The sequence below is a fragment of the Oncorhynchus mykiss genome, chromosome 16 (assembly GCF_013265735.2).
Source record: "Oncorhynchus mykiss isolate Arlee chromosome 16, USDA_OmykA_1.1, whole genome shotgun sequence".
Lineage (NCBI taxonomy): Eukaryota > Metazoa > Chordata > Actinopteri > Salmoniformes > Salmonidae > Oncorhynchus > Oncorhynchus mykiss.
This window is the reverse complement of record NC_048580.1, coordinates 26,204,003-26,218,418: the sequence shown is the minus strand read 5'-3', so window position 1 is coordinate 26,218,418 and position 14,416 is coordinate 26,204,003. Positions and strand designations below refer to the sequence as shown.

The window sequence follows — 14,416 nt, the reverse complement described above, 5'->3', positions numbered from 1 at the left end:
CTAGCAGCAGCGTATGTGGTGTGTGTGTGTGTGTGTGTGTAAGCATGTGTGAGTGTTTGGGTAGAGTCCAGTGTGTGTTCATAGTCAGTGCAAGAGAAGGGTAAAAAGGGTAAATGCTGGTAGTCTGGGTAGCCATTTGATTAGCTATTTATCAATCTTGTTTAGAAGTCTTATGGCTTGGGGGAAGAGCTGTTCAGGGTCCTGTTGGTTCCTGACTTGGTGCATTGGTACCGCTTGCCATGCGGTAGCAGAGAGAACAGTCTGTGGTTTGGGTGGCTGGAGTCTTTTACAATTTTTTTGTGCCTTCCACTGACACTGCCTGGTATATAGGTCATAGATGATGTACTGGGCTGTACGCATTATCCTCTGTAGCTCCTTGCGGTCGGATGCCAAGTAGTTGCCATACCAAGTGGTTACGCAGCCAGTCAAGATGCTCTCGATGGTGCAGCTGTAGAACTTTGAAGATATGAGGGGCCCATGCCAAATCTTTTTCAGCCTGCTGAGGGGGAAGAGGCATTCTCGTGACCTCTATCACAACTTTGTTGGTGTGTTTGTGCCTTCCACTGACACCAATAGATCCTTAATGATGTGGACACAGAGGAACTTGAAGCTCTCGACCAGCTCCACTACAGCCCTGTCAATGTGAATGAGGGTATGCTCGGCCCTCAGTATCCTGTAGTCCATGATCAGTTTAGGGAGAGTTTGTAGTCCTGCTAGGGGTTGTCTCATCGTCGTCGGTGATCAGGCCCACCACCATTGTGTCGTCGGCAAACTTAATGATGGTGTTGGAGTCGTGCAGGGCCACACAGTTGTGGGTGAACAGGGAGTACAGAAAGGGACTAAGCACGCACCCCTATGTTGTGGGTCAGCATGGAAGATGTGTTGTTGCCTACCCTCACCACCTGGGGGTGGTCCGGCGGGAAGTCCAGGATCCAGTTGCAGAGGGAGGTGTCCCAGGGACCTTAGCTTAGTGATGAACATCGAAGGCACTATTGTAGTCAATGAACAGCATTCTCACGTAGGTGTTCCTTTTGTCCAAGTGGGAAAGGGCAGTAGAGATTGCGTCATCTGTGGATCAGTTGGGATGGTACGTGAATTGGAGTGGGTCCATGTTGTCGCAGGTCTATGAAGATCTTCGCAATTGTTGGAATAATCTATGCAGAATCTCGAACGGTACTTAAAAAAAAAAAAATATATATATATATATATATATATTTGAATTTTTTTTTACCCCTTTTTCCCCCCAATTTCGTGGTATCCAATTGTTTAGTGGTATCCAATTGTCTCATCGCTACAACTCCCGTACGGGCTCGGGAGAGACGAAGGTTGAAAGTCATGCGTCCTCTGATACACAACCCAACCAAGCTTCTAAACACAGCACGCATCCAACCCAGAAGCCAGCCGCACCAATGTGTCAGAGGAAACACCGTGCACCTGGCAACCTTGGTTAGCGTGCACTGCACCCGGCCCGCCACAGGAGTCGCTGGTGCGCGATGAGACAAGGATATCCCTCCCGGCCAAGCCCTCCGTAACCCGGATGATGCTAGGCCAATTGTGCGTCGCCCCACGGACCTCCCGGTCGCGGCCGGTTACGACCTGGGCGCGAACCCAGAGTCTCTGGTGGCACAGCTGGCGCTGAAGTACAGCGCCCTTAACCACTGCTCCACCCGGGAGGCGCACCATGTACTTTTAATGTAATCTCAACTGCAATCCAGGTAATTTGATTCTGCTATTAGATGAGGCACAGTGATAGCGCATTAAACAACATATCTGACATTGTATTCCCATTTAAACTTTGCTGTACTTTTAAATGGTTGAAAACGCAGTGATAGACATTTGGGTGACAATTAAACCAAAAATCAGACATTGTTTATCTGTAAAAATGTGGTTGTGCTTTTAGATGGTTGAAATCATAGTGATTGTAAATTAAAATAACTTTTGCCTGTCTTTTTGAGTGGGTGAATATAGGTTGCATTCTCAATGATCAACGTCTCAACCAAATACTGTATTACGAAATTATACATGTTGAGATAATGTGGTGTGCCCAGTGGGTATTGTTGTTCTCAGAAGTTCACCTGAATCATGAATTGATGTCAATGAGAGATGAGACATTTGAGTTTAGCATGTGGATCTCAAGCCCTGGAGGAACTCCAAGACACTAAAAGCAAATGTTTTGTTATTCAAGCTCCTGACCTGGCACGCAGACGTGACTACACCCTCCGTTAAACTGCTGACAGGGGCTTGAGCAAGCCTGCTGCTTGGAGCCGGCGTACACGTGGATGTCGTTGGGCCTGTACTGTAGTTCCTGGACCAGGACCGTGAAACCTGACCCGTCGTCCTTCCCGGCACGGTAGACCGCTCGCGTGGTCCAGTCAGTCCAGTATATGTCCTGCTGGAACACGGTCATAGCGTAGGGGTACTGGACGCCCATCATGATCACCTGGCGCCTCTCCCCGGTCAGGGTGGAACGCTCAATCTTATCTCTAATGGTGAGATGGAAGGGAGTGGAGAACAATAATGGATGGGTGGGTGGGTGAGTCGGTGGATATATGGATGAATGGATGGAGAGTTAGAATGATAAGAGATCATGAGAAATGGGTGCATAGAAAACAGTGTAGCCTACAGAATGTTACTAATGGTTGTGTTCTTACAGGGAAGCGTCGGCCCAGTAGAGCATCCTTTCCTCGTAGTCTATGGAAAGTCCGTTGGGCTGGGACAGACTGGTGCTGATGATGGGCACCCGGAAGTTTCCACCCAGAGTAGCTCTCTCTATCTTAGCAGGGCTCCCCCAGTCAGTCCAGTATAGGTATCTACAGAGAGAGAGAGTTAAAGAGAAATGTTATCCTGGCATCTTAGCTTAGCCAAGGCCCCTATGAAGGGGTGTCTGTACATGACTATTTTTACTTTTACTCCACTACATTCCTAAAGAAAATAAATGTGCTTTTTACTCCATACATTTCCCATGACACCCAAAAGTACTCGTTACATTTTGAATGCTTAGCAGGACAGGAAAATGGTTTAATTCATGCACTTATCAAGAGAACATCCCTGGTCATCTCTATTGCCTCTGATCTGGTAGACTCACTAAAAACAAAATGCTTAGTTTTTAAATTATGTGTTGACCCTGGCTATCCGTAAATTTAAAAAAACAAGAACGTTGTGTCGTCTGGATTGCTTAATATAAGACATTTAAAATGATTTATACTTTTACTTTTGATACTTAAGTACATTTAAAACCTAATACTTTAGACTTTTACAGTAATATTTTACTGGCTGACTTTTACATTTTCTTTTAAGGTGTCTTTACTTTTACTCAAGTAGGAAAATTGGGTACTTTTTCCACCACTGCCGACCGCAAGGCGCTACAGAGGGTGGTGAGTAATGCCCAGTACATCATAGCGGAAGGCCCCCAAAAAACTCCAGCCACCCAAGTCATCGACTGTTCTCACTGCTACCACATGGCAAGCGGTACCGGTATACCAAGTCTGGAACCAACAGGACCCTGAACAGCTTCTACCCCCAAGCCATAAGACTGCTAGACAAGACTGCTAAATAGCTAATCAAATCAAATTTTAGTGGTCACATACACATAGTTAGTAGATGTTAATGCGAGTGTGCAAAATGCTTGTGCTTCTAGTTCCGACCGTGCAGTAATATCTAATATCTAGCAGCCAATCTAACAATTCCTAACAATTACCTTATACACACAAGTGTAAAGGAATGAATAAGAATATGTACATATAAATATATGGATGAGCGATGGCCGAACGGCATACGCAAGATGCAGTAGATGGTATAGAGTACAGTATATACATATGAGATGAGTAATGTAGGGTATGTAAACATTATATAAAGTGACAATGTTTAAAGTGACTGGTAATACATTTATTTAATAATACAAAATTGGCTAGAGATTTGAGTCAGTATGTTGGCAGCAGCCACTCAATGTTAGTGATGGCTATTTAACAGTCTGATGGCCTTGAGATAGAAGCTGTTTTTCAGTCTCTCGGTCCCAGCTTTGATGCACCTGTACTGACCCTGACTTCTGGGTGATAGCAGTGTGAACAGGCAGTGGCTCGGGTGGCTGTTGTCCTTGATGATCTTTTTGGCCTTCCTGTGACATCGGGTGGTGTAGGTGTCCTGGAGGGCAGGTAGTTTGCCCCCGGTGATGCGTTGTGCAGACCTCACTACCCTCTGGAGAGCCTTACGGTTGTGGGCGGAGCAGTTGCCGTACCAGGCGGTGATACAGCCCGACAGGATGCTCTCGATTGTGCATCTGTAAAAGTTTTGAGTGTTTTCGGTGACAAGCCAAATGTCTTCAGCCTCCTGAGGTTGAAGAGGCGCTGCTGTGCCTTTTTCACCACGCTATCTGTGTGGATGGACCATTTCAGTTTGTCCGTGATGTGTACGCCGAGGAACTTAAAACTTTCCACCTTTTCCATTACTGTCCTGTCGATGTGGATGGGGTCTGCTCTCTCTGCTGTTTCCTAAAGTGCACGATCATCTCCTTTGTTTTGTTGATGTTACTTTTCTGACACCACACTCCAAGGGCCCTCACCTCCTCCCTGTAGGCCGTTTTGTTGTTGTTGGTAATCAAGCCTACCACTGCAGTGTCATCTACTAACTTGATTGAGTTGGATGCGTGCATGGCCACGCAGTCATGGGTAAACAGGGAGTACTGGAGAGGGCTGAGAATGCACCCTTGTGGGGCCCCAGTGTTGAGGATCAGCGGGGTGGAGATGTTGTTTCCTACCCTCACCACTTGGGGGCGGTCTGTCAGAAAGTGCTGGACCCAGTTGCACACGGGCGGGGTCAAGACCCAGGGTCTCGATCTTAATGACGAGTTTGGAGGGTACTATGGTATTAAATGCTGAGCTGTAATCGATGAACCGCATTCTTACATAGGTGCTCCTCTTATCCAGATGGGTAAGGGGAGTGTGATTGCGTCGTCTGTGGACCTATTGGGGCGGTAAGCAAATTAGAGTGGGTCTAGGGTGTCAGGTAGGGTGGAGGTGATATGATCCTTGACTAGTCTCTCAAAGCACTTCATGATGACGGAAGTGAGTGCTATGGGGTGATAGTCATTTAGCTCAGTTACCTTAGCTTTCTTGCGAACAAGAACAGTGGTGGCCCTGTTGAAGCATGTGGGAACAGCAGACTGAGAAAGGGATTAATTGAATATGTCCATAAACACACCAGCCAGCTGGTCTGCGCATACTCTGAGGACGTGGCTAGGGATGCCATCTGGACCAGCAGCCTTGACTAACCGGTGTCTGTATGTAGCCTTGCTACTGTATATGGCCTATCTTTTTACTGTTGTTTTATTTCTTTACTTACCTATTGTTCACCTAACACCTTTTTTTGCACTATTGGTTAGAGCCTGTATGTAAGCATTTCACTGTAAGGTCTACCTACACCTGTTGTATTCGGCGCACGTGACAAATAAACTTTGATTTGATGGGATTTGTAAAATTAGCTATCAATGTATGCAAACATCTCAGTTGGTTTTACCCATAGCAGGGATCCACAATGATGCCAAGAGGGCGGTTGGCATGGGCTATCAAGGAACGGTTCTGCCCGTCCACCCCCATGGCCTGGACACTTCTGTTGTAGTAGTCGGTGAAGTAAAGGCGCTTGTGAACCCAGTCATAGGCCAGCCCCTGTGGATAATTTAAATCTGAGAGAGAGAAAGAGCGAGAGTGAGAGAGAGGAGGAACATTTAAAAGAAAGAGGGGAGAGAAATAGAGAGAGAGAGAAAAGAGTCAGAGTGGGAAAAGATAAAGGTGAGGATGGAGACAACCTAAGTCACCAAGGTAACTAATACTGCAACTTATAGATGTTAACAGCTACACTCAATACTGTAACAAGACATTAAAGGCCCAATGCAGCCGTTTTTGTATCAACATCAAATAATTTCTGGGTAGCAATTAAGTACCTTACTGTAATAGTTATCGATGGTCAAAATAGATTTTTTGCAACAACAAAAAATCCTCAAGCCAGAATTTTGCTAAGACTGTCTGGAAGTAGGAAGGGGAAAACTGAATAGTATCTGTTGTTGGCAGAGAGCTTTGGAACTCTTTATTATTGGTCTATTCAAGGAAAACAAAAACATATTTTGGCATTTCTTTCATTATGCATTATGCATTATGCATTGGCTGTATTTTGAAAGTTATATATCTTGAAAACTTGATTGCTGACATGCAATTTGTTTTGGGAATATATCAACAATGGACTAATGAAACAAATGCCAAAATATAGTTAACTAATTTACCATCTGGTGATGTCACCAGGCAAGCCAAAACTCCACCTATGCAAAACTTGCTAGTTAGAAGGTCCTATGTACACTGAACAAAAATATAAACAAAACATGTAGTGTTGGTCCCATGTTCATGAGCTGAAATAAAATATCCACAAAATGTTCCATAAGCACAAAAAGCTTGTTAAAAAATATATATAAAAAATACGCAGCTGTACCTTGTGCTGGGGACAATGAAAGAATACTCTAAAATGTGCAGTTTTGTTACACAACACAATGCCACAGATGTCTCAAGTTTTGAGTGAGCATGCAATTGGCATGCTGACTGCAGGAATGTCCACCAGAGCTGTTGCCAGAATTTAGTGTTAATTTCTCTCCGTCTCCATTGTTGTTTTGGAGAATTTGTCAGTACGTCTAACCGGCCTCACAACCACATGCCACATGTAACCACGTGTATGGCGTCGTGTGGGTGAGCAGTTTGCTGATGTCAACGTTGTGAATAGTGTGCCACATGGTGGCAGTGGGGTTAATGTATGGGCAGGCATAAGCTACGGACAATGAACACAATTGCATTTTATCGCTGAAAATTTTAATGCAGAGATACAGTGACGAGATCCTGAAGCCAAATGTCGTGCCATTCATCCGCCACCATCGCCTCATGTTTCAGCATGATAATGCATGGCCCCTTTTCGCAAGGATCTGTACACAATTCCTAATAGCTGAAAATGTCCCAATTCTTCCACGGCCTGCATACTTACCAGACATTGAGCAGTTTGGGATGCTCTGGATCCCACCAGATACTGACTGGTTTTCTGATCCACACCCCTACCTGATCCACGCCCCTACCTGATCCACGCCCCCTGATCCAGACCCTTATCCACTCCCCTACCAGGTATCTGTGACCAACAGATGCATACCTGTATTCCCAGTCATATGAAATGCATAGATTGGGGCCTAATTTATTTATTTCAATTCACTGATTTCCTTATATGAACTGTAAAATCTTAGAAAAATGTGCATGTCACATATATATTTTTTGTTCAGTGTAGATTGTACTTTCAACCAGCAAATATCAGGAAATAACAATGATAAATAATTTCACACTTTTACAGTGTTAATTTCATCAAAATGAGGGAAAACTTAATTTTGACTGTACTGGGCCCCCTTTTTTATTTGATGTTCAAATCATCTCAGTATATCTAATAAATCACTGTGTGTGTTCATTTCATAAAAATAATTCCAAATATATTTGTTATTTGAGCCTCCCTTTGCCATTGAAATGCTCAGTCTGATCGCATGGGCGTGTCGATACACATTTCAATATATTTACATACACAGCCCTGATTCGCGGATAGGATCGTCTAGACCAGTGGTCACCAACCTTTTACGAGTCAAGATCACTTTCTGAGTCAAAACGGAAGCTGAGATCATGACTTTAAAAAACGTATTCAGCCTATGCAACATTAACCAATTAAAAACAGTTATGTATCAATGAGGTTTGTGCAGTAGGCTATAGGCCAAATATATTATCACTGCATATTGGCTATGCTTGAATTGCCCTGCCAATGTTGTTCTTCTCAGACAATTTTGAAATGATATATATTTTTAAATGGTATATGATCACACTGGTAATAGACAATTTGTAGTATTACTTGTGAGGCACACCTGAGTGGGCATAATAATTCACTTTTTTTTTTTAATAGACTGATGGCCTGGATAGATAGTCTGAGGGGAGGGAGCAATGGTGAGGCTGCCTCTCACCTCACTCACCGTCCCTTTGCTCTCCCTCCCTCCACAGCTGATGGCGAAAGTCAAGTCACACTGCATTATTTCTGCCTAATGCACCAATTCATGTTGTCACTCCTATGACCAGAGAAAGTGAAATATTCCTCCATATTAAAAAATACATATGTCGCTAATAATAACAATGCAAGCTTATCGAAACACTTCGGAAATACTAATTCATTGCAGCTGCAGTGCTGGTTGTAGGGTTAATGGAAGAAGATAGATTTTATGGCTAATAAAATATTGAGCAAAGTGTTGACAGTGCTGAACAACAACATAAACATGAAGTTACTCATCAAAACAGCAGCTCTTTGCTGTATTCGTTGTCTCTCTCTAGTCATGGTTTTAAATGTTTAGAAATCTCACAGTATCAACTTTGCTGTGCGTTCAAGGTTTCTTTTTACAGTCTATGGCTCGAGGAAACTGTGCAGACACGGTGATCTGAGCTTTCTGATTGGCCAACAGTAAACCTATAGGTGCACTTGATCTGTTCTCTTGGCCTGCAGGGTAGGCGGAGTTCTACCTTCAGACACATGAAATGGTTCAAAGTGGGAATATTTTGCCTTCCCGGTGCTATAGCTGCTGAATCAAGTGCACCTATCGTCAAGAGCGCGAAAAAATAAAAAATAATAACGTAAATAGGAAGGCGAGGCTTTATCGTTTGGTTTTAACATAAATGTTTGGTGATTGACAAGGAATGCCTTGTAGATCGACCACTGGTCTAGACTTTACAGCCTAGCGCTTATCCTTAAAAGTAGGAGGATACATATGCAAATGACTGGTCATTGATCAGAATAATCAGATCCGATTGTGATGTCACAATCTGAGCAGGCTGAAATTCTAGGCATTTTTTTCACTCTTCCACAAAAAGGGCATTATCATAATTTTCACAATTTTCACAATCATTACAAAAACTGGAAAACCACACTATACATTGTCTTCCCCAACCCTCGGATTCACAACACTTACTGTCGGCTATGATGACAGGTGCACCGGTAACCGTGGTGATGACATAGCCTATCCTGCTTCGGCCTATCCCCAGGTACTGAGTAAAAAATATCCTCTTGTCTGCAAAGTCAAAATCCAGCGCCACCACATTATAGCCCAGGTTGATAGTAGGGTAGGGGCTAGTGTGATCGGAGGGGTCTAAACGTAAACTATTCATGGTGTAGTCTGTGGTGAATACCAGGAATTCGTCCAGACCGTAGCCACACGACACTCCATTGTTGAGGAGCGAACCGTGGGCGCAGGCGCAAGTGGGTTTCTCCTGCCCGGGCAGGGCGAAGCAGAGCTGCTGGCAGCGCCCATTGTCCTCCTGGCACGGGTTGAAGCCCACCAGGTTGGCAGCGGTGGGCTGCACGTGGGAGTTGAAGACCACCACGTCCGTGAGCCCGTCAATGCCGTCGCGGATCACCTGGTGATGACAGTGGCGTTGTTATATTCGGTCTTTGAATGTGAAAAGACACCATTTTGTGCTTTGTGATTTTGTGGTACTTTTGTGCAGCTTGTCTAGGAATTGTATGCTGTGGGTTTACTCATTGTTGTGTACATTAATTATGAGTATTTTGTTATGTTACTTTGATAATACATTTTTAAGACACTAGGCAAAATAAAGCTACTTCATAATCACCTCTGGCTGAGTCGTATTCGCTGGATCCTTGCTGGCCTGGAAAAGCTTCCCAAGCTTTCTATCCACCCACAACATAGAATTCCCAAATATCGACAATCCGTAGGGAGCCGGGTATCGACTCCCATAACGGACAATCTCCCTCTGTGTCCCATCGGCCGCCATGCGCGAAATCATATCCAGCACGTCGTCTGTCCAGTACAGGAAATCGTTGGTGTAGTCGACAGTGAGGCCGCGTGGCGATGCAAGGCTCTCGGAGGCTAACACGGTGCGGTTGGCACCATCTAGCTGGGCACGTTCTAGAATAGAAAATAATACATTTGTTACACACACATTGAAAGGCACAGGGTTTATGCACAGTTTTAGGTGCAGCACCACTGCATGGAAAGCTATTTTGGGGGTTAAGGGCCTTGCTCAAGGGCACAACGGTAGTGGTAGTAATGACACCATCAGCCCTCCAGTAGCCAGTTCAATTCCCACTTTTCCTTTTGTATATTGTAAGGTGTTTTCTGACTTTATTGAACGGAGAAAGGGGGTGAGTGGGGAAAGATAGAGAAGTTGTGTCAAAGGGCAATAGGCCGGATTCAAACCTATGCCAACCCTTTAGACGTGTGCCGCAAACAGCGGCTTAGACCGCTAGACCACCCTAGGTCACTGTTCTCATCGCCCAGCCGGGGACCTGAAACGGCAACCTTTCGGTTATTGGTCAACCTCTATAACCTCTGGACCACCTACCAATTTTGGGGTTCTGGCCTCCGTCGGCCCAGAAGAGAAAACGGAGCTTGGGGCTGACGGCAAGGTCACTGGGCCGGTCCTCAGTGGACTTGAGGAGGACCGTGCGGTAGGGGGTTTCGAGGCGGGTCACCTCCAAGTAGGTCAGGGCCTCAATAGCGTTGGTGAAGTAGAGGTTGCCTAAGGGGGAGAGGATGGGAGAAAGAACATTTAGGGAGTGAACAACATTTATATTGAGGGATACCTGGACCTTTTTGAAATGAAAATGGATGGCCTTTCCCCTGAGGAATTAAAAAAAAAACTAAAACTCCCCCCCCCGTCCAAAAATAATTATTTAAACAAAATATCAGGTTATATTAAACCCCTTTTTAGTAGGCTATCAATGTTGCAGACGTGCTTTCTATCAAAATAAACCCGTGGTTGAGAACCACTGCTGTATTCATACCACATTCATGTTATCCGCTAGAAGGGGGAATTTACCAATTTAAGCGTTAAGGGCCGTCCACACCAAGGACGATAAATCGAACGATATATTATACATAACTATAAAACGTTGGCAAGCATCCACACTAGAAGAAAGTTTCAATTCTACAGTAGCCTACACCCGTCAATCAACTGTCAACGCATCCTACTGCACGCCGTAGGCCTATTAATAAGGTGATAGCACAGACCATTCAGTGCTTCAAAGTGTGTTCATTGTTATTGTGACAACTGCAAATAATATTTCAAATACATGTCGCTTAATGAAAATGTTAATCAAATGCTGAAATTCAACAACAAACGCTGTTTAGCCTGCACATCTTTTACATCGTGTCATTGATCGCCTCGTTGCTCATGTGGTTTGAAAGTGATTTCCATTTTTCTAATGGATGTAAATTCATTCGGATCCTCTTTCCTCGCCGTCTTTCTGTCCTGTGCAACCATTTAATAGGCTACTTCTGTGCAGCAATGTTATCATCACTGCACTCTCTCTCCTGCAACTTTCCCCGACAGTTAATTTGGCCAATGCCTATTTTACATTCAGCAGTAGCAAGAAAGCCTTCAACTCTCCACGAAAAGCCTATAATGCCTAGTATAAAGAAAATGCAACAGCAAAAAAATAAATCCTATAGTTTTTGTAGCCTATAGCTTTTCCTGGGATTTCACGAGAAGAGGTATAGCAGAGGCTTGCGTCCGTAGCCTATAGCCCATTGCGCACGGGAATAGCTGGAAGAGAGAGGCTGGAATTCTAAAAACAAAAAGTGATGCAATCAGTCTCTTCTTTACTTTTAGCCAAGAGAAACTGGCATGCAATAGTATTGATATTAGCCCTCTGATTAGAGTGAACCAAAAAACATTTTTTTCACATGCGCCGAATAGAACTGGTGTAGACCTTAGCGTGAAATTCTTGCTTGCGAGCCCTTCCCAACGATGCAGAGTAAAATAGTAACAAGAGGAATAAAATACACAAGAATGGAGGTATATACAGGGAGTGCCATACAGCCTAGGCCTGATTATGCAATCATTTGGATCATTTATGGGTCTACAGTTTACAATGTCCTGAAAGGTACATTAGCAGGCTACTCATTTGGTGTATTTTGATCACACCACTAAGCAGTCTCTCTCTCTCTCTCTCTCCTTTCAAATTCCCAGCCAGGGGCGTATTCATTACGGAAACCGTTTACTGTTGATAACCAAACGAAAACAAACAGAGCAAAACGAGAGTTTATATTTGTAGGTCCCTACCCGTTTCATCCTGTTTGCTTCCGTTTAAGAAAGGTTTTGCAACAGAACCATCGTGATGAATATGCCCCAGTTCTTTTGGGTTGTACGTCAAAGTTACACAGAGTCTAATTCAATGCGTAAACTCCGAAATGCTGACAAATACTAACATTCAATCGATTAGGAATTACATGACCCTCCCCTGGACTAAATAAAAAAATACTAACACCCCCCCCCCCCCCCCATTTTCCTCCAGGTAACAATTGCATAAAGTCATTTCAACCACTTTTGCCTGCTGGATGTGGTATATAGATGAGGATCTGTACCAGAACTATTTACAACTTGGAGTATGTCTCTCAACTCTTTACATCATGGATCCTAACCTGAGATCCAGTCCACAGCCATCCCTTGTATGCCACCTCGGCCGATGCCTTGGTTGACGACAGGAGTGAAGCTTCCACCGTCTGTCTGGGCCCTGAAGATCCCTCTGTATGAGCCGGAAGTGCTGTTGTCGATCCAGTAGATGTACCTAGAGGCGACGTGGAGATCCAGCTTGTCCATCACAGAGTAAGAGTCTGCAGTGGGAAAAGACATGTTAACTTATCGAGATACTCAGTTACAGTGTAAGTTAGTAACAAAGTTGGGTATAGATTCGTGAAAGAGGATTCATGACAAGATGTGTTTCAGACATAGACTTAGGGTATATTTAGGTCCGGTTACTTTATAGAAAGAGTTACGTACATCCAGCAACAGGCACCATGGCCTCCGAGTGGTCGGAGCTGTTGATGTGGAAGCCTCGGATAAGTCTGGGGGTGGAGACCACTGCGTAGGAGTCGTACTGCACGCAGGTGGTGCCATCCTGGGAAGGCACTAAGCCCGTGGTGCAGACACATGTCTTCTGGCCCCCAGGCTTGGGCAAACACAGGTGGGGACAGGCCCCATTGTTGGTGCTGCAGCCGTTGGTGGTGCCGGCCGAGTCTGGGGAAGAAGAGAAAGGATGAGAAATTAACTTGAGATATAATGCCTGTGTGGAACACATTATGTTCACAAAAATCTCCCACTGACACCAACTTGCATGATTACATGAAATTTCAAGGACCTTTTAATCTACTTGGTGGCAAATGTACCCAATATCGGATCAGTAAAATGTTCCGTATCATACTCTACATACTGTCGCTCTCTGTTGAAAAAACACTAGCGGACTAGGTTAGCTGTAGGTAGCCACACTCACTGTCTCGGGCGTGGACTTTGAGGGCTCGGACTCCTGTCATCCCACTCCTCAGCACGACCATGTTGGCCCCGGTGCCCTTGTCCACCCTCTCGATGACCTCGTAGTCCAGGTCGGTGTAGTAGAGGTAATCCTGGTGCACTGTGAGGCCCCAGGGGTGGGACAGCTGGCTCACTATGGTCACCCTGCTGACCCCGTCCATCGTACCACACTCAATCTGTTCACAGGGAAAGGGAGAGTAGAGGGAGTCAGGGACATTTAGAGTTACTGTATGTTTCAGTTGCAGCACTATTCAATACAATTCAGTACAACCTTATTTGTCCCCTTAGGGTAATTATTACTAGGGCTAGTGGTGTTTCAGACACATACAACAACACGTATATGATATGCAATAAAGTTGTGTGCACTAAATGAGAAATGAATACGATAGTGGTTGTGCGTGTTCGCGCATGCATGTCCGTCCGCCCGTTCGTGTGGTCCTTTGTAGCTCAGTTGGTAGAACATGGCGTTTGTAAAGACAGGGTAGCGGGTTCGATTCCCAGGACCACCCATACATAACATGTATGCACACATAAGTCGCTTTAGTGTCTTCTAAATGGCATATATTCTCCTCAATTCTGCAGATGACACAACAGTAGTAGGCCTGATTACAGACAATGACGAGACAGCCTACAGGGAGGATGTGAGGGGAGTGATGCCAGGAAAATAACCTCTCCCTCAAAGTCATCAAAACGAAGGAGCTGATCATGGACTTCAGGAAACAGCAGAGGGAGCACGCCCCTATCCCCATAGACGGGACCGCAGTGGAGAAGGTGGAAAGCTTCAAGTACCACGGCGTACACATCACTGACGATCTGCGCAACAGCGCCTCTTCAACCTCAGGAGGCTGTAGAAATTCGGGATGGCCCCTAAGACCCTAACAAACTTTTATAGATGCCCAATGAAGTGCATCCTGTCGGGCTGTATCACCGCCTGGTAAGGTAACTACACCGCCCGCAACCGCAGGGCTCTCAAGAGGGTGGTGCGGTCTAGCCAACGCATCACCGGGGGCACACTGCCTGCCCTCAAGTACACCTTCAGCACCCGA

General features: G+C 45.0%; 1 protein-coding gene across 1 annotated transcript in view; it reads right to left on the bottom strand.

The window, feature by feature from the left end:
• Positions 1–14,416, bottom strand: part of lrp2b (low density lipoprotein receptor-related protein 2b) — a 94,543-nt gene that overhangs the window by 62,939 nt on the left and 17,188 nt on the right. Inside the window, exons 19-27 of the mRNA XM_021565420.2 lie at positions 13,333–13,546; positions 12,843–13,079; positions 12,485–12,676; positions 10,404–10,580; positions 9,672–9,967; positions 9,011–9,455; positions 5,512–5,677; positions 2,652–2,810; positions 2,194–2,483 (exon numbers count right to left, since the gene is read on the bottom strand). Coding sequence (XP_021421095.2) covers positions 2,194–2,483; positions 2,652–2,810; positions 5,512–5,677; positions 9,011–9,455; positions 9,672–9,967; positions 10,404–10,580; positions 12,485–12,676; positions 12,843–13,079; positions 13,333–13,546 — 2,176 coding nt within the window. The remainder of the gene's footprint in view (positions 1–2,193; positions 2,484–2,651; positions 2,811–5,511; positions 5,678–9,010; positions 9,456–9,671; positions 9,968–10,403; positions 10,581–12,484; positions 12,677–12,842; positions 13,080–13,332; positions 13,547–14,416) is intronic.